This window comes from Macaca mulatta, chromosome 18 (assembly GCF_049350105.2).
Source record: "Macaca mulatta isolate MMU2019108-1 chromosome 18, T2T-MMU8v2.0, whole genome shotgun sequence".
Lineage (NCBI taxonomy): Eukaryota > Metazoa > Chordata > Mammalia > Primates > Cercopithecidae > Macaca > Macaca mulatta.
The window spans coordinates 6,293,208-6,315,350 of record NC_133423.1 but is presented as its reverse complement, the minus strand read 5'-3'; the positions used below and the strand labels follow the sequence as shown (position 1 = coordinate 6,315,350).

The 22,143-nt window shown below is 49.4% G+C and overlaps 1 protein-coding gene across 2 annotated transcripts; it reads right to left on the bottom strand.

Annotated features, from left to right (window-relative positions):
• Positions 1-433: 433 nt before the first annotated feature.
• On the bottom strand, positions 434-21,806 carry DIPK1C (divergent protein kinase domain 1C). Of its 2 annotated transcripts, none has more exons than XM_015122201.3 (4): positions 21,549-21,806; positions 11,081-11,758; positions 6,755-6,919; positions 434-1,420 (listed from the first exon to the last, which is right to left on the bottom strand). In XM_015122201.3, exons 1-4 carry the CDS (start codon positions 21,753-21,755, stop codon positions 1,202-1,204), a joined length of 1,269 nt encoding a protein of 422 aa, XP_014977687.3. In that variant the 5' UTR covers positions 21,756-21,806; the 3' UTR covers positions 434-1,201. The 2 variants fall into 2 exon arrangements, with proteins under 2 accessions (XP_014977687.3, XP_014977688.3); XM_015122202.3 differs by having other exon boundaries at positions 434-1,351.
• Positions 21,807-22,143: the final 337 nt, after the last annotated feature.

Below are 22,143 nucleotides of genomic sequence, written 5' to 3'. Positions count from 1 at the left end.
GACCCGTTGGTTTGTTGAGCACTCATGGGTCACAGGTATGGGTAGAAGGCAGGTCCCTTTAAGTGAAAGCTCACTGGCTCCACGTGGTCCATCCCCCTGTCTGTCTTTTGCCGGAAAAGCCTCCTTGGGATCACCACTGATGAGCATATCATGCCACAGTATGACTTGATGCCTATCACTTGGTCTTCAGTCCATCAAAAGAAAGGTGCTGGTCTCTGGTCCTGCCTGGAGTCAATGCTGACCTCAGCATTTGCTCTACTGTAAATTTTCGAGGGAGGTGAAGACAATGCTGCATCAAGCCAACCTACAAGTCGCTGTCCAGGGGAAGGTGTATTGCAATACGAGGCTCCCTAAAACCCCATCCATAACCTTGGTGGATTCCACAAAATGAAAAATACTATAAGCTGCCATTACACACGCTCTCCAATGCAAATTACATTCCCTAAGGATGCAATTTATTTTCTTTTCATTGTATTTAATTCCAAAAGAAAGGTCACACTTCTTTGCTAGGTAGGCAAGCTGTTCCAAAGGACACACTAGAGAAAGCACCACTCCCCACCCCAAACCACATTCCCAACACACTCACCTGTCCACACTCACACAATCACATACACACACCCACACTTACATACACATGCTGACACCTGTGCACTCATGTGCACACACTCATTCACACTCTTCTACACATTCACACTCAGGCATACTCATACGCCTCATGAGCACACTTACCTGTGCACACTCATACACATGCAGACACGGGCACACTCATACATGCTCACATGCTCATTTGCACCCAGACACAGGCATACACATTCATTTGCATGCACGCACACACTTTTTAATGTAACGATTTACAGGAAAGAACAGCTGGAACTCGCTGGGATAACCAGGTACGAGTGCTCTCTGCAGAGAATAATGGCACACAGGTTTGTGTCTTCTGACTGAGGGCCCTCCTGAAGGGAGGTCTGTACCTCCTCCCTCCTTTTACACAAGGCGACAGGTCAGAGGCCAGGGTGGGACCAGAGCGAGGGAGGCATCGTCTCTGGCAGCAGCACTTACCACTCCACACTGTGGAGGCCAGAACAGCACCCCAGAGAACACTCATTTGCACAGGGGAAATGGCTCATCTTTCAAACAATGGCAGAAGAAATCCAGCAAAGGTCACTTTTCCTGTGTGAGCATGTTGAAGGCCAGAGAGTGGCTACTTCTCTGCCTCCTGCAACTCCCTCAGTGTGGCTCGGAGGAGTCGGCGAAGCTTCCAGAACACGCTGGGGGCGTCTCTCCGGGTGTTCCCGCTGGGGACCCCAGGGTCTGCACATTCCTGCACCGCCTCCTGTAACTGCAGCTGAAGCTGGAAAGAGACCGCAGAACTCTTGAGAGGTGCGGAAAACCAATGGCGAAATATTTTGTCACAGATGACCTGAGGGAAAGAAGGTGGGCAGTTAATTTAGGGCAGCAAATCCTCCTGAAAGCTTCCCAAGCCCAGGATTGGTTCTGAAACAGATCTCGGCTTCTCTCCCACCCCCACCCCCACCCCCACCCCCGTCCTTCAGGGAGCACACTCCAGAGACCATCCGATTTGGAAACATGCATTCACTTCTGCCCCTTAAACCCTTCAGCACCATGAGCAAGCGATGCCTCCGAGAGAAGCCAACGTCTGTGTGAGGCAGAAACGTCCCTTTCCAGCCCCCTAGCAGATGGACGAAGCTCTGGGTGACACTGTAAAAGGACTGGACACATTTCTAGGGAGGAAGGGAAGCAAAAGTCACAGTCACTGCCGCAGAAGGAGTTGGTCCTTTGCAGGCCTGAGGGAGGTCAGCTTTGCTGTCACCACCTGGAGACGAGATTTCTTATCCACAAGCCAGTCCTAGTGACCACATTGACCATCTGACCGGGTCGTCCAGGGGGCCAAACAGTGCATGAGGGAGAAGTGTGTGAACTTGAGTGACTGCCTGTGTAGCACTTTAAGGCTCATGAAACAAAGGTGTATTTGACAGAAAAGGCTGCAGGCATAAGGATCTTTGAAGGCTCTGTGAAATGTGTTATTCTAGGAGCAGAGGTAAAAATTAGACACTCTCTTTAATTCTTATCAGGTATGAAATTCAGTGACGCTGAGGATCCTGGAAATTTCTCCCTGTAAACATCTTGTTTGTTTTGTAGCTCTGACAGCTTCCCCCACGTTGGGAGAAATGACCTGCCCCTGCATGGTGCATCATGCTTTATTACTCTATATCACACTTTATATCAGACTCAATTAACAAATGCCTCCATTGTAAAGAGCTGCTGCTTCACAGAGGACAAAAACCTTCAACTTCTATTTCACAATCCCTGCAAAGGCAAGGATTCCTTTCAAAACCTAATTATGGCTTTTTTTTTTTTTTAATAGAGAATACATTTTCATGTGCAAAATTTAAAATGTTCTTAAGGCTAGACTACGATCTCAGGCTCCACCTCACCCCGACGCTCAGCTCCCACTCAGAGAATGAGACATTCTTTGACATACACATTTCCTTTTTCTTTTATTTCACACATAGGTAATATATTATACACACTGTTCTCAATCTTCCACCCCCGTTTATATGAGGGAGATCCCTCCAAATTGATTTTTCTTTTTGAGACAGGCTCTCACTCTGTCACCCAGGCTGGAGTGCAGTGGCGCCATCTTGGCTCACTACAACTTTGACCTCCGTTGTTCAAGCGATCCTCCTACCTCAGCCTCCTGAGTAGCTGGGACTACAAGGGCATACCCCCATGCCTGGCTAGTTTTCGTATTTTTTGTAGAGACAGGGTTTTGCCATGTTGCCCAGGCTGTTCTTGAACTCCAGGGCTCAAGCGATTCACCCACCCTGGCTTCCCAAAGTGCTGGGACTGCAGGCGTGAGCCACAACGCCCAGCCATTCCCTCCAAATCAGTTCTTATGAGGATATTCCATGTGATTTAATGGCTACTTCTGAAATGTGTGCATGTGTCATAAGTTATTTGACCAGTTCCCTATAGATGGAATTAAGGTTGCATAATAACTTTTGCTATTATGAACAATGCTGCAATAAATGTCTTGCAGATATATGCTATTGCATTTTGTGCATGTGACTATGTTTCTAGAAATAGGATTTCTGGGTCAAAGGGCATGTGCATTTTTTGTTTTGATAGACACATTAAATTGACTCCGTAAGATTTCTTCTCATTTACACTCCCCAGCAATGTATCCAAGACTGCTCATCCTCCCTTAGCCACTCCAACACAAATGTCACAGATTCATTTTGCCAACAGATGGGTGAAAACGGTTCAATTTGCATCTTTCTTAGTTTGAGCGTTATTTGTGCTTCCTTTTCAATGAATGGTCAAGTTTATATTTTTGACCTTTGTTGTGTTCATTTGTAGATGCTCTTTATATCTTAAGGACATCGCCCTTGCTTTAGGTTGGTTCCCCAGAAAGTAGACTCTAAGACAGAGGTTTGCACACAGGGATTCTTTGAGGTCTGTCCTTGGGAAGCACACTCCATGAAACTGAGGAAGAAGTAAATGTGTGGGGCTGGGGGGGTCCCTGTGGAGTTGTCCCTTAGTGAGGCACAGGGGCCTTGGTGTCAGGCCCACCCTCTTTAACCAATCACTAGATGCTGCCCCTGGAAAGTGGGTCTCCCCTTGGCAAAGCTAGTCCTGGGGGGAATGAGCTCCAGCAGCCGGGGCTAAGCCCCCTTCCACCCTCTACATTCCTGGTCTATAAGAAGAACTCCAAATGTTTTACAAATATTCTCATTTAACTTTTAAATTTGCTCTTTTTTTTTTTTTTTTTTGTAATTTTGTTTATGCCAACATGGGTTTGTTTGTTGTGTGTTTTTTTTTTTTTTTTCCTGAAAGATAATTAAATTTGTGAACTGTTCCTCTTTGGCTTTGTTTCATACTTACAAAGGCCTTCTCTATACTAGTATTTGAAACTCTCCCAGCTTTTTCTGGTACCTTAAGGATTTCTTCTTTTTATGTGTAAGTATCTGAGCCATCTGGAATCTAGTCTGAGGTCAGGAGGAGGGAGCTACCTTGGTGTTTGTCGTGCCCGGCAGCCAGTTCACCAGCACCGTTCACTGTGCGACCCAGCTGACCCTGCCCTGGTCTACAAGGCCCCCTTTATCAGAGGCTAAATATTTGTATTTCATTAGTCTATTTCTGAGATAGTTTTTATTCCATTTCATTGATTTGTAAATTTATATAGAGCAAGAATTTTGGGGGTAATTTGGGTTGAAAATGCAGAATATTAAGGCTGGGTGTGGTAGCTCAAGCCTGTAATCCCAGAATTTTGGTAGCTCAAACCTGTAATTTTGGGAATTAGAATTTTGGGAGGCCAAGATGGGAGGATCACTTGAGGCCAAAAGTTTGAGACCAGCCTGGGCAACATAGTGAAACCATGTCTCTGCAAAAAGTAAATTAAAAAATTAGCTAGGTGTGGTGGCATGCACCTGTAGTCCTGTTTATTTGGGAGGCTGAGGTGAGAGGATCCCTTGAGCCCAGGAGTTCGAGGCTGCAGTGAGCTATGGTTGCGCCACTGCACTCTAGCCTGGGTGATGAAGCGAGACCCTGTCTCTAAAATAAAATAAAATAGAAATAAAAAGTAAAAAACCAAGAAAATATAAAATAAAGAAAATTGTAATCCTACCTTCCAGAAATACTTGCTTTTGACATTTTGGTATATAAGGGATTATATACTATTTAACAGAAATGGAATGGTATTGTAAATATTAATTTGTAACCTGCATTTTTTTCACCTAATAATGCTTCATATTTTCTCATATCCTTAAAGAAAATGTAATTTCATTTTCAGGACTTTATTCAAAGTCAATAATCAGATATGTGCACAAATAAAATTGCTCAGCTAAAGAGCATGGCTATGTCTAACAGCCACGACCCCTCAAGAGAGAAGTAATTCACAATCACGTTAACAATATAGACACTTTTCTATTTCCCTGAAGCCTCAACTGTTAATTAATAGCATTTAAATAACTACTCCCAACTGGTAAGTGAAATTTACAATCATTGGATTTTAATCTGAATGTCTTTGAATGGTAAGATAAAATGTTCTTCCGTCGGGCGCGGTGGCTCACGCCTGGAATCCCAGCACTTTTGGGAGGCCGAGGCGGGCAGATCACGAGGTCAGCAGTTCAAGACCAGCCTGACCAACATGGTGAAACCCCGTCTCTACTAAAAATACAAAAAAATTAGCTGGGTGTGGTGGTGGGTGCCTGTAATCCCAGCTACTCGGGAGGCTGAGGCAGGAGAATCTCTTGAAACCAGAAAGCAGAGGTTGCAGTGAGCCAAGATTGCACCACTGCACTCTAGCCTGGGCAACGAGAGCAAAACTTTGTCTTTTAAAAAAAAAAAAAGTTTGTCCAAGTTGTTTGGCCATTTGGATTTCATCGTTTGTGTGTTTGGTGCCTGTTCTGCCAATTTTCTTTGTGTTCATCTTGCCCCTTGATGAATTGGTAAGAGCCCTTTCTATAGAAAGGGTGTAAACTCAGCCTCTCATTACATCGCAAAGAGCAGGCATTTGTGTTCCTATTTTGTGGGTTGGGATCATGAGGCGGTGGACGCTCAGGTGAAAATTATCTTCTTCCCACAGCTCAAGAAGAATGATTTCATGACGGACTCACCAAGGGTGTGAGTCCACATTAAAGAGGCTGGGATGGAGACGCCTCTGCAGGCCGCTACATTCCTAGGCTTCCTGAAAGGGAAATGCTCAGTGATTCTTTGGCCTAAAAGGTCTGTGTAGACTCTGGGGTGGTGGAGTCGGGGTGTTCGTTTGGCTTGGTTGGGACCACTAGGTTAACAGCAGACCTGTCCCCACCTTCCCAAATCATCCCCCATCACGGCTGATGCAGCACCACATGGGGCTCCTCTCTCCTCTCTCTCCTGCTCCCACCTCAACTGCATTTTGGGTCTGCAGTGGGCTCACATTGGCCTTTCAGGTTTAAGGAATGAGGAGGACAAGCTACAGTGGAGGGCCCTCTAGGAGAGTGGGTTGGATAGTGTGGGTCCAGAGCCTCCGCAGGCCATTGCATGCAACCAGGCCATAGGGGAGGTCTGCCTAGACACTGCGGGAGCCTCCTCCGGGTATGATCAGCACCTGTGGGCCCAGATGTCGCCGCCGTCACCTGAAAGCCTCAAGTGAGGGCAGAAAGAGACAGCTTCTGCCAAAAGAGGGGAGATGCTCCAACCCCAGATGGGGGACCTGAGACCCGCCAGCTCTGACTGCCTGAACCCTGTATGTATTCCATTTGTGGCTGATCTCCTGGACTCGGCTCCTTTCTTCCTCTCTAAACCACCTCCTGGTACTGACCTCTGGCCTGTCTGGATGGTAGTTTCTGTTCAACCTCTAGTTAGGCCAGTGTCTCGGGACTGCTTCGCACCCTTCTCAGTATTATCTTTGATGGATTAGTCTCAGGGTTCTCATCGTGTATGTGCCCATGCTTATGAGAGGTGGTAGATACGTGGGGTGGAGCCTGGGCAAGAGGAAGCCCAGCAGCCAGCTCTGCAGGAGCTCCCTCATCAGATGCCCCTGGTCGCCTGGCCAACAACCCTGGGGGTAGGCAACCAAGAGCACATGATTGTCCCATCCCCACCCTCCTGCCTTTATTGACCACATCGAGCCGGATGGATGGCCTGAAAAGGTTGACCTTGAGCTCCACTGAGGGTATCTGAAGTGCCAGCAGGCAGAAACAGCCAGACAGCGCCCTCTCTCCCCGCAGCTCCGGCAGCCTCTGCTTACCTGCAGGTTGTTGTTGACGCGCTGCGCTCCGCACTTGTTGACTCGTAAATCACATCTTGAAAAACAGTCAAAGAAATTGCAGTCTTCATCGTCTGTGCAATTTTGCTCGAGGATTTCCCTCATTTTAGGTTCAAAAAAGGCCATGTCCACATCAATAGCCACCACCTGTAATCAAAACAGCATGGGGCTATCAAAGGACTACTGGTGGGCTCCACGGAGAGAGAGCCTGTTCACAACTTCGGTTCACCTCGTGCGCGTGCCACTGTCCAGGTCACAGGTGATCCCACAACTCCCATGAGCCAAGAGGAAAGCCCCGGCCATGCCCTGGGGAGTGGATTGATCCCCTAAAGTGTCTGCATGCATTTTCTTTTATACAGGCGACTGTCATAGTTACAGTGGAAGGCTTTAACTGCAAAAAGGACCTCTGCAGCCACCAGTGAAAGCCCAGGATTTGGAACTATCACCACAAGTATCACTTCTCGTCTTTAGTCATTTTCTCAGCTTTGCAAGTAGCAACTCTGAGAGGCCTTATACATGAATTTCCCCTCCGCTGCCTTACCACGTGGGTCTCTGACCTTCAAGGGTCAGGATTCTAAAAGCTGTAAGATACAGCGAATCTATTCCCGTAAATACAGGCAATCCAGGGAATCCTCGTTTGAGTGGCGGGTCTCCAGGTGTGATGGAGAAACTGAGGTGGGCAGTGCCTACATTCTCTTCATGGCATGTCTGTTACCTGAGTCAGCTGGTTTCAGACTGACCAGTCAGACGACAAAGTGGGGGAAATATCAAAGTTCTCGAATTAGGACTGATACACAGAGGCCCTGAACAGGAGCGACGCCTGAGTTCCACTGTCATCGTGAGAACCTGATGACCACTGGAACTTCAGATTTATCTTCCTGGCATCGAACCAAACAGACTTCAAAAACAGAGAGAGAATAACTTCTAAATTATGTAGCTCTTCCACCGCCACCTGGATCCAACAACAAAAACAGATGAGCTCAAACCTGAGAAAACCTGGAATCTGCCCAAATCAAGCCGTTTATAGCTTCGAGGTATTAAACAGCCACTAGGAAAGTTGATGAACTTGATGGAGTCAGTGGCATTTCACAAGCCTTCACAGGTCAGCATTGAAATATCAGCCTTTCTTTTTCCCTCTGGGAGTTTCGAAAAGGGTTTCATTTGCTGGTCATTGCCTCTTCAATCCTACGCAGTTTGGGAGGCACCTTTTGGTTTTGGTTTTAGTTTTTCATTCAGGATTGATGCTAGAAGGCAATGAAGTTTCTTGGGGATTATTTAGTAAAACAGAGCAGGGGAGAATAATTTAGTTCAAAATATGTGGAGAATAATGAAGATAAACAATACAGACAGACCTTTTCTCTATTTCAGGGGTTTTGCCTAATTACTAATTCAGGCGCTGTAAGCAACTTCTCATTTTAATCTTTCCTATCCCATTATTTAGCCAAAACAAATAGCCGATTTCATTATTTACCCCGGTTAATACACTAAAAGTGAATAAGGACTATGTTAATGAATCTCTCATCTTTATAATTCATTATTGGGGCTACACGACTTTTCTATTCTTTCTATGGTTTCTCGCGATCTCCCCAGCCTCCCCCGGGCCCCTACTTAGAATTTTAGCTTCTTGCAACTTCTCCTTCCCATTTCTGATAGTTTCCTTCTCATCTCCCAGGGAGAGCCAGATTTATTTTTTTAATTTTTAGTGTATGGGGTCTAGAATGGATTACAACTCTTATAAACATAACCCTATGCACCTAAAATAAGAACAGTATTTAAAAAAAAAAAAAAAAAAAAAACCTACATCATGTTTCTTAATATCAAGAGAATCATAAAGTCCTTCCTGCATAAAATTACCTAACTTGCCTCTTCTTCTTCAAACTTCCTCCTGGCATCAGAACAGGAAGATGAATGAGAATTATTTCATTCTTCACCAAAAACTGTGGCCCTGGAGTAGGAAGCCATACCATCTGTTGGAAAAGATCACTGACTGGCAATAGTTTCGGATCATGAAGGTTCCTAGTTATTCATTTACAGCCACTGGACACATTCTCAAGATCTGCAAGTGTGCAGACGAGAGAACGACTGTGAATGACCAATTCTTACACCTCCACTGGGAGGCGCCCCTTCCTTCTGCCAGGGCAGCCCAGCAACCTGGGCTCAAAGGCAGGGCCCACCTGCCGGGACTCTGAGATCACTAGTTCTCAAACTTGAGCACACATGAGAATCAACTAGGAGCCTTGTTTTGAAGACCGGGATTGCTGGCTCCCACCCCCACCATTTCAGATTCAATAGGTCTGACGTGGTGTCTGAGAATTTGCATTTCTAAATGAGCTCTCTGGTCATGCAGATACTGCTGGTTTTCACTTAAAAGTTGCAAAATCTTGGGTAAAATAATTCCTTGAACTTCAGGGTCTGCAAGAAGGGTGGAGAACAGGACTGGTGAAGGGGTCTCCTCCTGCCCTCCCCTCCCTATTCTTGCCCAGGCCAAGGCTGCAGTGGAGGTAAGAGCCCTGAGCGGTGCAGCACCAGCCGACAAAATACAGTCTGGTGCTAGGTTGAGGATGCACAGTCACGATTTCTTTGAACAAATATTTTCTGCTGATGGTGTGCAAGATACTGGAGGCACAACTTAGGTGGTTCCCACAAACCAGTAACTGGATAATCAACAAGTGTGTAAAAGCATCTGATGTCGCCCACTCGGCATCACAGACCCCATCAGCCTCTGCTCCTTCAAGAAGCGGATATCCTTGAAGTTCCCGCAACAATTACAGCACCTGCTGGGTCCCACTCATTGATGCCCACTGATACCTGCTGGAGGAATAAGGGAGTGACTGAGTGGCGAGAACTGGCCCGCAGCTGCCCGGAACTGGGGGAGGTGGGTTGTGCGTGGATACTCCCTGACTTCCTCCTCAAGGCCTCGGTGTGGCTGTGGGTCATTCCCCCTGACACACATATCGGGACAGTGTCTGGGAGATGCTCAGGGTATTGTAGGCGGGGCTGAGTTCCCCCCGAGCTCCCAGCCCAGCACACAGACCTCCTGGAACCTCCCAGAACCTCCTAGCTATTTCCCTGACATCGCTGACTGGTCAGCCCCTCCAGGGCAGCAGGAGGTGAGGCATTAGGACAAAGCACTCAGGGCAAGATATGTGATGCCCTTCACAGGAATGAGGGCATTACACTGGCAGCAAATTTAGTTTTCCAGCTGCCTTCAGAAGACAATGCCACTCCTAGGCTACCTGACTTGGAGGCCATGACTGGCAGTCACAGTGCCTGCTTTTTGTCCCTTTATGTTGCAACCATGCTGAAGAGCGTGGTCCCACCATGAACCAGGCCCCACAGTGACCAGCACGCCCAGGTGACTGGAGCTAAGCTGGTCTGGCCGTTCTGCTGCCGGCACTGGCCGCGTAAGAATGAACTTGTTACAGCAGGCGGGGGAGCAGAGCATGCCACCTTCCCCAAACCCATCCTGCAGCCACGACATCCCTGCCAGTCTTATTACTACTTCCTGTTGGATGGTCCCAGTGCCTGGCACAGCATGAGGGCACCGGGATGATCGCAGCTGCATTAATCTGACACATCAGTGTTTGCCTAGCTGGGTGAAGGGAGAGGGGTTTGTGTTACACGGAGACACTGAGGCTCCTGCTGCTGTTCTTCCACACCTCACTGTTCTCACACAGCCGCCTGGCCCCAGAGTGGAGATGAGCATGCATGTCCCCTGTGGTGCAGTGGCAAGTATTTCTACCTGGGCAGGGCTTTCCCTTGTGGAAGGCACTAAAACCCCATTTGTTCCTCTAGAAGTCTTACATATGGAATAGAAACTGACTGGAACCTCTCCAGACAAAAAGCACTGGGGAAAGTTACTAGATGTCACAGAGCATGGGCAGCTTGAGAACAGCGTCCCCACACTGGAGGCCATCCTCCCGCATCGTCCTCGGCAGCTCCTCGCCTCCTGTGGACTGTTTTCTGCACAAGTTAAACAGACCCGCAAGAGAGGTTGCTGTTACGTGAGCTCGAAGCAGCCACAGAGCTCAGGTGAAGGAAGCAGAACAGCCTTCTGGAAGGACAAAGCTGGCCCAGCCCTCTGCCTCCCACTGGAGGCTCCGTTCATTCAGATTCTCACTCGAGATGCATCTGTTCCTTGCTGACACCCGAAAGGACGTGTTCTGGTAGGTGGGAGTTCTCTGAGGCTACAGAAGCGATAGTAGTTTGCTAACTCAGGACACAAGCTCAGAAACCTTCTCATTTCCTTGCCACCAGACCCGAGAGCTCCATTCTCTGCACAGAAACACACCGCCCTGCGCCACTTACTGTGAAGTCGCTCCGGATGGCAAAGTTTTCCGGCTTGATGTCGCAGAGATGGAGGCGGTGGGAAAAATCACTGTCAAAATGGTTCACCATGTCCAAGAAGCTGAGCGCGATGTCACTGATGGCCCTGGCCTGGCCACCCCCAGGGGCACCTGGGACCCGGTCCAGGGGGAAGAGTGCCCTGTGGTGGGGGCTGCCCGCGGCGAGGAACTCCACCGCGTAGAAGTGGCCACAGGAGCCCAGCACAGGCAGCACGTGTGGGCTCAGGTCCTGCAACAGGCTGAAGTACACGTACTCCTCCTGCTGCAGCAGGGCCCACAAGCTGGCCAGCTGTCCCCGCCAGCGCGGGCCCCGCCTGCCCGGCCACCATGGCCCCAGGCTGCTGTTGGACAACTCCAGGCCCAGAGCGCTCTTGACCTCCCCAGCCACCATCAGGAGGAGTTCTGCCTCGGGGATGTCCTGGCCACCCTCCCCTGCCTCCTCTTCCAACAGGCTGAGGGGCGGGAAGCTGGAGAAGGCCTCCTCCTTGGACTTGAGGACCACGGGCCGGCCGCGCCAGTCGGCCTGTAGCACCTTCTTGCCCCTGTCGTAGTGCAGGCAGCCTTGGAACAGCAGCTTTCCCGCCACACACAGGTCCTCGCAGAGGTCCCCAGCCAGCGCGCCGCCCCGGTAGTCCTGGCACTGCAAGGAAGGGAACAGTCAGTCACCATGGGGAGGGCCAGGTGCCGTCCGTCTCTCGGCTGGGGTTAGGGAAAGGGACAGCCTGGCCTCTGCCCTCAGGATGCTGATAAGCCAACTGTGCAGAGAAACCTCAGTCCTGTGGATCACAGAGGCCACTCAGTCAGTAATTCAGGGGAAGGTTAAAGGAGCTGCTCACAGTCATTACACGACTCAGTTAGGCCTAGCACAGGTCTGCAGAATCAGGACACCTGCGACCGGGAAGCGCGACTTCCTATCATTCAGCTGGGTGGCTCTGGGAAGCCAGAGGCCAGGAAACCAACAGGTGAAGGGCTGGACCAGGCCAGTAGCTCTCGACTCTGGCTACACTGCAGGGTCACTGGGGGAGCTTCTAAGTCTCACATCTAAGCAGCTAGGTCAGGTCTCAGCAGAGGGGACCCAGGAGCCCTATCTGCCCACAGGCTGGTCCACAGTAATGACCCTTCCTGCGGTACATTCCTTGGGCTTGCTGTTTTCCACATGAAATGGAGTGGCCTGTAAAGCTTTCAGGCTGGAGGTTTGCAGATGTTTACAGGAGAAGCCTCTGGAGGATACATGAGTGAGCACAGGGCTCATGGCTGGTGACCTGGAGAAGAAGGGGGACCAAGGAGGACCCATGCAGGATACATTCTGGAAGAGTAGGGCGTGTTTTCATCTGGGCGGAGACTGTCCACGAGTCCCCGGATGGGGTGTTTCTCCTAAACTTCAGGAGACCTTAGGATGGAGCCACTAGCGGACCTGGCGACCTTCCCCACCACACCACAAATTCCCTGAGAAGCCCGTCCAGCCTGATAATCCTGCCAGAGGCAGGGAAGGAAGAAGTGAAGTATTGAAGGAAGGAGAGGACTGTCATCCTCTTCTCTCTTTTCTTTTTCAGAAAATCTAAACCACGGGACCACTTTAATTAGGGGTTGAGTATATTTCCTAATCCCACCCATTTCCCCAACAAATGAGTCTTCCTCCATGTCAGCAAATGAAGGCCTGTCTTCCTTCCGGAAACTTCTACAGCACATGAAACAACAGAGTCACCTCGTTCCTCTAAGGCCATGAGAAATGCCAAATCCCAAAGCTGTTGTTCTCACCCCATTTCATGTATGAGAAAGGACCTTGAAGTCTCAGCGGTGGAAGGGCAGCTTTGGTGCCAGGACAAAGGATGGGGCCAAGGGCCACTGAGCTTGGATTCCATGGCCCAACCTTGCTGCCACATCCTCACCTGCTCTGGGCCTCAAACTCCTTTCCTGCGTCGCACCCCCTGCCTCCCTGCATGGTGACTGTACCGGCCAAGAGGGAAGTGTGCGTGCATGCCACAGCATATGCACGAGCACCAGGCATCAGGAGAGGCCTGAGAACAGCCTTGGGTTCATAATTGGATACTGCCCAGCCTTGCAGGTGGCCAGGTAGATCAACTTGACCCATCCCAAGCAGGTTACAAGCAGCTCCTTGAGGTCAAAAGCTGGACCTCTAGTGTCTAGACGTATAAATAATTCCAAAATCAGGAGCATGGTGGCTTACCCCTGTAACCCCCGCACTTTGGGAAGCCAAGGCAGGCAGATCACTTGAGGCCAGGAGTTCGAGACCAGCCTGGCCAACATGGCGAAACCCCTTCTCTACTAAAAATACAAAAATTAGCCAGGCGTGGTGGTACATGCCTGTAGTCCCAGCTACTAGGGAGGCTGAGGCAGGAGAATCACTTGAACCCATGAGGCACAGGTTGGAGTGAGCTGAAATTATGCCACTGCACTCCAGCCTGGGCAACAGAGCAAGACTCTGTCTCAAAAAAAAAGAAATCCAAAATCAAAAAACCTCTGAAAACTTACAAGTTTTTCATGACTCATTTGACCTTATGTGGTATCAAAACCCGGCTGAAAAGTTACGAGCCTATTTGTATCTATATGTGTTTGACTTGGTGTGAATTCACATCCATTTTGCCGCAGAATTATTAACTTCATTACTGGCACTGCCCCACATGCAAAATATAAGGTAGTATATGATCTTTCTAACATTCAACAAGATTTGAATTTTGAGACACACCTGGCCCCAAACCATTAGATAAGAGAGGGACTGGGGGCTTTATAAACACTGCAGGCTAATCGTTCAAAGTGCTTATTGAAAAGAAACACTCCCAGACTCCCAGTGCTTAAAAGAAGTATCTAGATATTTTTCAGGACTATTTCAGGTAGTACAACAGCCTGAAAGGCCAAAGCCAAGCTGTCTGACTGCCCCCCTGGCTTCCTGCTGAGATGGGGGGGATCCTGCCAGCCACTGCAATTTAGATCTCTGTAAAATGCATTGGGTGGGGGCGACGGGGGTCTTGCTTGGCTAACACAATGATGCAAGCGAGAGAGACCTATAGACAGAAACTCATGAACCTGGCCCTGGAGCTAGGGACACCACCCTATTTGCCTGGGGCTGACTTTGTGTCTTTGGAAACCCACATCCGTAAGGAAGTTGTATGAACATACACTCACCAGCTGCTTTAAACACCTTTGGAGTTGTGCGCCTCCTGTGTTCATCTTGGAACTGAACTGAACAGAATCTTGGTTAAATGTCATTCTTTGGCTTTAACCCTGGTCACTCTTTCCCAGGCACCGGATCATGAAAGGCACATGGGAGGATCCAGACCCTTCGTGCCCAGCATGCTTTGCTTGCCATCGCCTCCACATCGCCCTTCGGAAGAACGCGGCAGCTGGTCAAGCTCCTCTGAGACCTTTCAGGAGAGCCCTGAGAGGTGAGGTGAGGATGAATGATAAGGAACTGAGGCCACCATGAGCAGGAAGATATAGATGGCATAAGCAGCAAGGGCTGTTCATTTTACTTGTTGGGGTTTGTCCCCTACTAGATCTGGTATTTACAGAGTTTCACGTCTCTATAAATCTGATAAGAAAGTGCAAAGCAAAAACAAAAAACAAACAAACAAACAAACAAACAAAACATTGTTTCCTGTTCTCCTTTTAAATTAAAAAAAAAAAAAAAAGCTTCTGTAAGTATGATACCCAAAATAGTTTGGTTCACTCCCATAAAATTTTACAATGTTCTCACATATTTAATGAAAAGTACTTTTCCATAAAGTAGAGAACCATTGAAAAAGAAAGAAAAGCACAGAATAGGACTCCAGTGTAGCCAGAGGTGTGACCCTGAGCTGGGAGCTTCAGAGTCCTGCAGTGCTGAGGAGGGGAGGGCGGGGAGACGTGGTCCTGGTTGCAACTGAGAGAGGAGGCTCAGGAGAAAAGTGTCAGAGAGACACAGGGCCCTGTTTTCTATTAGCCTGTGATAAGCAGAGTGAGGAGGGTGCCCACTGTGACTGCCAGGGCCTGAGAGACACCTGCCAGCCAAGAAGCCACCTCCTCTTGGCTCCACTGGGATTGGGACTGGGCCACCCCCAGATCACCAGCGCCAGCTTTCCCAGCTGCGCCTGAGCCTGGACGGGCCACCATCTGGCCACAGCCACCAGACTCCGGAGTTCGTGGAGCAGAGGGGACAGCCTTTGAAATTCCTAAATAACATTAGAGTGACAGGGCAGGGCCACAGTGAGGCTAAGCTTGGCACAGATTGGGTCTGCCTCTGGGTTCTGCCCCTGGCTTGCTGTGTGACTCGCTTCCGAGTCTGGAAAATGAGGACAATGGTGCCGTGTCATGGAGTCAAACAAGGTCACAGGGAGACAGTCCTACCACAGTGCCTGGCCTAAGGTGGCTCGCTCAAGGCTAGTCCCCTCTCCAGCCCTGGTTAGGAAAGGGTGGGGGGTCAGGGCGTCTTCTTCCTAGGGGAGATGCCTCTGAGCTCAATTTTGAAAGAGGAGTTAGAAATCTGCCTTAGCAGGCAAGGGAGAGGCCAGCTGAGTCACGGAGAAGAACTTGTGCAAAGGCCCCAAGTTTCAAAGTAACCCTGTGTGTTCAGAGACCCAGAAACGGCCCCTGGGAGGAGAGGGCACAGTTGAAGCAAGCGCCTACTGACAGGCTGGGCTGCTGTATGTGAAACACCGTTCGGGTGTCTCCATCGGACTCACATGCTTCCTACCCAGCCTGGCCAAATCAAAATTTGCCCAGAAGCCAGCCCCACCCCTAAGTGGAATTCTTGTCTTCCTCCCCTACCCCAGCGCTCAGTAAATCATGGCCATGTGAGAGGTCACTGGGTCAGGTCCCCACAGCACCGTGTTTAATACAAACTGTGCCTCATCAATGAAATACAAATCTATACGAGATTTGCCCCTGTGAATTTGGAGGGCAATTCCAAACAGGAGTTGTGAGACATTTAGAACAATGGTGTAACTGTTGAATTTGGCATCCAGCCTATGGGTTTTGGAAGGAAACATTCATTTTGGCTGTTTTTCTGAAGATCAGAACATTGACTTCCAAGCCTGCCTCCCTGACGCCTGCTTCTTGCTGCGACACTGGGTATCAGAAAGGGCAGAAAGTGCAGGAGGTGACGAAAGCCTTAACCAGACCTGCCAGCTTCTACAGGTAAGGTCTTGGGTTTATAACCTAACTTTTCAGTATCCCGGTCACCGCGCTTGTCCTAAGAAAGCATTTACATTACAGCGACGCATGCCCAAAAACACACACAGCTCTTCCTCAACTTACAACGGGTAATGTCCCAACAACCCCAGAGTAAGTTGAAAATGGGTTTCATACCCCTAACCCACTGAGCATCACCGCTTAGCCCAGCCTACCTTCAACATGCTCAGAACGCTTACAGCAGCCGATGGCAGGTCAAAATCATCTCAAACAAAGCCAATGTAAAATACAGTGTTGACTTTCTCATGTAATGTATTGAATACTGCCCTGAAAGTGAAAAACTGAATGGTTGTATGGATCCTCAAAGTGAGTTCCTACTGAATGCATCTCACTTTCACCACATCATAAAGTTGAAAAATCGTAAGTGAAATCATCATAAGTCAGGGACCGTCTGTATACAAGTGTGGTTATGGCACAGATGTTCCTTGATATCCTTTACAATGAAGTATTTTCGGCGTTTCAGTTCCTACTCTTCTTATGTAGAATGCAAAATTCGTCTCCCATGGCTTACCAGTGTTAACGTCTAAGTCTGCAGCATTGGTCTGCATGTCTGGGCCTGCTAAGCACAGAAAAAGATTTCATCCAGCCTTTTAAAAAAAACAGTCAACTTAATGTACAAATTGCGAGTTTGAATTTAAAATTTTTATCAGGCCAGGCACAGTGGATCATGCCTGTAATCCCAGCAGTTTGGGAAGCTGAGGCAGAAGGATCACTTGACCCTGGAATTCAAGACCAGCCTGGGTGGGCAATATGGCAAGAGCCCTGTCTCTGCAAAAAAAAAAAAAAAAAAAAAATTAGCTGGGCCACACTTATAGTCCCAGCGACTTGGGAGACTGAGACAGGAGGATTACTTGAGCCTGGAAGGTAGAGGCTGCAGTGAGCCACCCTGTCTCAAGAAAACAAAGGAAAACCCCAAAAACTTTCATCATCTTAAAGATAATAGTAGAATTATTTTATTAGCAGCATGTCCTATTGAAGTAGCTGGGTTTTTTGGTTTTTAAACTCAATAGAAGTAGTTTATACAGGTCTATTTTAAAAGGTAGTCTTTCTCAGACTCCTCTTTGCGTAGGAGGAGTTCCTAAGGCCAGCTTAAAGACAGGTACATTTTTTGTACCCAAATGTGTGTGTATATATAATCCACAGGTATTGGAGTTGGAAATAAACTGAAAAAACAAGTTAGTCTCATTGCAGCTAACTCTGGCATGCTGTTAAAATTAATTACATTTGCAGTGGATTTGTGCTTCTCATGGATGTGAAAATATCCACACAGATGCACATTCCCATCAAATCAGTCCTAGCTTTTGTAAGAAGCACTCTTTGCAATCATTGCTTAGTATCTTTCTATGTCATGGTTCTCAGGCAAAAACAAAACCGGTCCACTCTAGTGTAGAAAAACTGTTGATAAGGTCCCAGAGGTCATGTCTGAGGGCTGGGTTTTCTTTTGTGTGTTTGTTTTTAAGGAGCATTAAGCTCCTATGCAGTTTAGCAACACTCATACTTGACAGTGGTATTCTTTCCGAAGCAGCGATGCTGTGCTTTGCGGAATCTCAGCGCGGTTAGCTCGTCCACTGTGTAACCCCTCTCTACTTTAGGAATGTGGCCGAGCATTCAGGCAGAGTCATTCACTGCTGAGAAATCTCTCTGGGTATGTGCCCTGGATGCTGTAGTCCCGTTGGGACCTCAACAGTTTCTATCACAGAGGCAAAGAAAGATAAGCCTGCCCTATTAAAAACGAAGCTCTAATGTAGACAACTACATGAAATTCCATCAAGACCTAACTAGCCAAAAGGCAGTTAAGCCTTCAGGATAACAGTCTGTGGGAATATCTTTGACATGCTTTGAAAATGATTTGCTATGGAAGGGTTAAGTATACGAGGTGTTACGTAGGGTTTCCATTGTTAGAGAAGCCGCTTACCGTCACGTCATTGCTACCATCAGACTACACAGAGTCATGTCCTGGTTCCTCACCATGTTAACTGTGTGAAGCAGGGCAAGTCACTTCACCTCCCAGGGGCTCAGTTTTGCCATCTGTGAAATGGGGATACTAAAAGCAAATACTTCATAGATGTTGTTGAGGGAATTCAGTGAAATAAGCCCCATGAAATGATTCACACAGTGCCTTCCCAGAGGAAGAGTCAACAGACAGCAGCCCACATCTTCTGCCTCTGTGTGAAGGGCTCAGCCTGCAGAATGAATGAGAAGCCAGGCGTATCAATGATCCAGCACCAAGCTAGACCCCCAGCTGGCGAGGCCTGCTGACACAGCCCACTGGAAAAGCGGGGCTCCAGAGACCTGAGTGCACCTATTTCTTGATTACAGTGTGTTGTTCCTCTTCAAGCCGCCGGTAAGAAGAGCCCTAGAGTCTGACCAGGAAAATCTGAGCTGGAAGACCCGGGGCTCAATTCCCTTGGAACAATTCAGGTTGGCTCTTCTAGAAACTTGTCAGTGGGATGTGGTTGGCTAGAGTGGAACCTGCCTGGGGAGGTGGAGTGTGGGCTTGGGGAGAACATGGAGACCTCTGACCCCTATCCCCTGACTCACCCCTAAGCTTCTTCCTCTGATTCCTTTATCCTACAGGTGGGTTCACCCCTGGCAGGCCAGCAATGCCCCCTGCCAGGCAGGAGCCTGGGAACACTGGCAGCCCCTGCTACCGGGGGTGGGAAATCCACCACAACTCCCTGGGCTCTGCCAGAAAGTCTCCCTTTGGCTCAGCTGGCAAAGTGATTTCTTCTGTGCTTTGGTATTCAGAGTGAAAGCTAATGAGAGTCTGGAGGCCCATCAGGAAAATAACAACCAGTTTTATTATTACAGATAAAAGCCAGGCAGAATGAATCGGAAAGTGCCAGGGGAGTGGAGACAGAGGCTCAATTCAGTTCAAGTCCTCAGAAGACACAATGACAACCTCCACTTGGCAACTCAGCCCGGCAGAGTTGGGATTGTGAAGACTGGGGTCATATTTAAACCCTGTCCTAACTGAGAGTGTCCTGGGTAAAACTTGAGCCAGGGAACTGTGTGGGTCTCACATCAACATATGCAGGATGAAAACAGTAGAAAAGGAAGTGGCAGGCAGACAGGGGGAGAAAGGGTTCTGAGAATGTGTAAGGAGTAAGGAACTCAAACAGGGCCTGCGGCAAAGGCTGCTCCCCAACAAACCAGTTCACGGAGACAGCGTCACATCAACACCTAGGGAGATGGATGTGGCCTCCGCCATCGTTCTTTTGGCAGTAGGAAAGATTGAGGGCCTTCAGGGGCAGAACCAATTTCTCCAGCTTTATGTCTGACCAGAAATGATTCCATATGGCTGCCATTGAAGATATATTGGTAAAGCCTCTAAACAGAATTGGTTTTAATTTACGACCTGGAATGCTGGGAAAGTTATGATTAGCAATTACTTAAATTATGCTGGACGATTTAATTTCCATTATTAAGCCTTTCCTCACTTAACCAAAGGTAAAGAAATGAAAAATGGCATTCCTTTTTTATCTTAATCTAAAGGATTACTATATTAAATTTGTAAATAGGTGTTCCACTCTAGCCAAACCATCAATGTTTGTTTATTATAATTAGTCTATCAGCACTCCCTTCACAAGAAAACCGGGGGGGGGGGGAAATTTATAAATGAAAAGGATTTTTATGGGTTCCTAAGAAAAATCAATGAGCTCTTACAACTTAACACTTGATAAAACTGGCCCAGTGTGGTGGTTCACGCCTGTAATCCTAGCACTTTGGAAGACCGAGGTGGGAAGATCGCCTGAGGTCGGGAGTTCGAGACCAGCCTGACCAACATGGAGAAACCACTGTCTCTACTAATAATACAAAATTAGCCGGGCGTGGTGGCAGAGGTTGCGGTGAGCCGAGATCAGGCCATTACACTTTAGCCTGGGCAACAAGAGCAAAACTCCATTAAAAAAAAAAAAAGAAGAAAAAAAGAAACTTGATGAAACTTAAGTGTAACACTAGAAGGGGTCAATAGAATCTATGGGTGTCTCACCTACATACGTTCAATTCACGATGACACTATGACCCGCGTCAGAGTTAATTAGGGAGCATAACTTGTTTTAGCTGGTATACCTGGCTCACTTTTTAAAAAAACAATTTCAATCTCACTTAAAAAATCATTTACTTTAAAAACCTTTGTGGTCCCACATTTTGAAAATCTACAATCTCAAAAGGCCCACCCATATGTAAGCAACTGGACTGAAAACTTCCCATGTGTTTCTTGAAGAGTTTTTAGAAAATAGATCACTTTTCAAACCAAATGCTTAGACGGTCACTATTTTAGGAAGTGAATAATCGCTTGAGAAGTCATGTAAGAGTTGTTGCTACTATCTTCCCCTTTCTGGGATTTAGGGGACTCCCACGTTTATTCAAGTCTCCTTTGCGCCTGAAAGAACGGCTAGCCACGTTTCCAGTCAACTAAAGGTGGGTATTTCATTCACGTGATGTGAGCCCAGCGCACGCAGCAGTCTGCAAAATGCCAAATGTTTCTTCCTCACCCTAATTTTCCGGTTCAGTTGAGGAGCTGCTGGGTGCGAGCTTTCGGGCCCTCCCGGGTTAGGAGGCTCCTGTCGAGGACCCAGGATCCGGGATCCGCCCGGTCCGAGCCGCCTTCGCAGCGCGCTCTGCTCGCCAGAGCGCACGCTGCATCGGTTCCCACAGACCGCGATCGTGGAGAGCCCGGGCTCTGGAGCGCAGGAGGGCCGGGGTCCGACCAGCCCTCCGCATGGGCTTGGCGAGGTAGGGGGAGACCTGGCAGCTCAGGGCGGAATCACAGAACGCGGGCTGGGCTGGAGCGCTGCGGACCCGAGAGACAGAGGCGTGGCACCCCGGATCCCGAACCCCGCACTGGCTCGTGCCCAGAGCCCGGCGGCCTGACACCGGACGCCGGCACCGAGGGGCTGTCCGGAGGCTCGACCAGACCTAGACACTCGTATGAGACCCGCAAACTTTCTTCCGGAGCTCGGGCTCAGGGGTGGCGAGAGTAGGACGGAAAGGCTGTCTGGGGACAAAGGGCAAATGCTGGCGAAAAGGGGAGAGACACCCCAGCTAGCCCACAGAGCATTCCCGGCTGCTTCCCCATTCGGGGGACCAGGGCGTGCGCCTCTGGCATTCCACGCGGGTGTCGGGACCCCACGCCCCCGGCGGGTGCCACCCAAGTCCCCGGGGAAGGCTGGGGGTCGGGGACGGGTGCTATCCCCCCTCCCGGGACGCGCGGCGCGGGGCAGAGCGGCGGCGGGACTTACCAGCGCGGCCAGGATGCGCCGGCTCTTCTCGTTGGTGCAGCGCTCGGAGAGGACACCCGGGTGCGCGCGGAGCAGCAGTGCGGCCGCCAGCACCCAGCCCGCGGTCCACGCGGCGAAGGCGAGGAGCGCGCCCCGCCCGCAGCGCCCGCAGCGCCCGCGCCGCCCGCACCAACCAGCCCGTCCCCGCGCGCCCGCCGCCCGCGCCATGGCCAGCCCGGCCCGCGCCCCGGCCCCGCGGCCACCCGCGCCCCTAGTTCTGCACTCGCGTCGCGGCTCCGCGGCTCAGGCCCGCGCGTCGGGGAGGGGGCACAGGGGAGGGGCCGAGTGAGGGTTGGGGCAGGCCCCGCGCCTGGGGCGGAGGTGCGGGGAGGGCGTCCAGCAGCAACACCCCGCGAGCCCGAGCACGGGCTGGGGGGTCCACTCGCCGCATCCCCTGCTCCACCCTCCCCTTTTTTCTTTTTCTTTTTTTTTTTTTGCACTTTTTTCCCCCGAGAAGACCAGCTCCCCACTTAAACAAAATCCGGGTAGATTAAATCCCCTCTCTCTTTGGGTGCTGATTCCTCCGACTACATATCTTCAATTGTCACATTGCCCG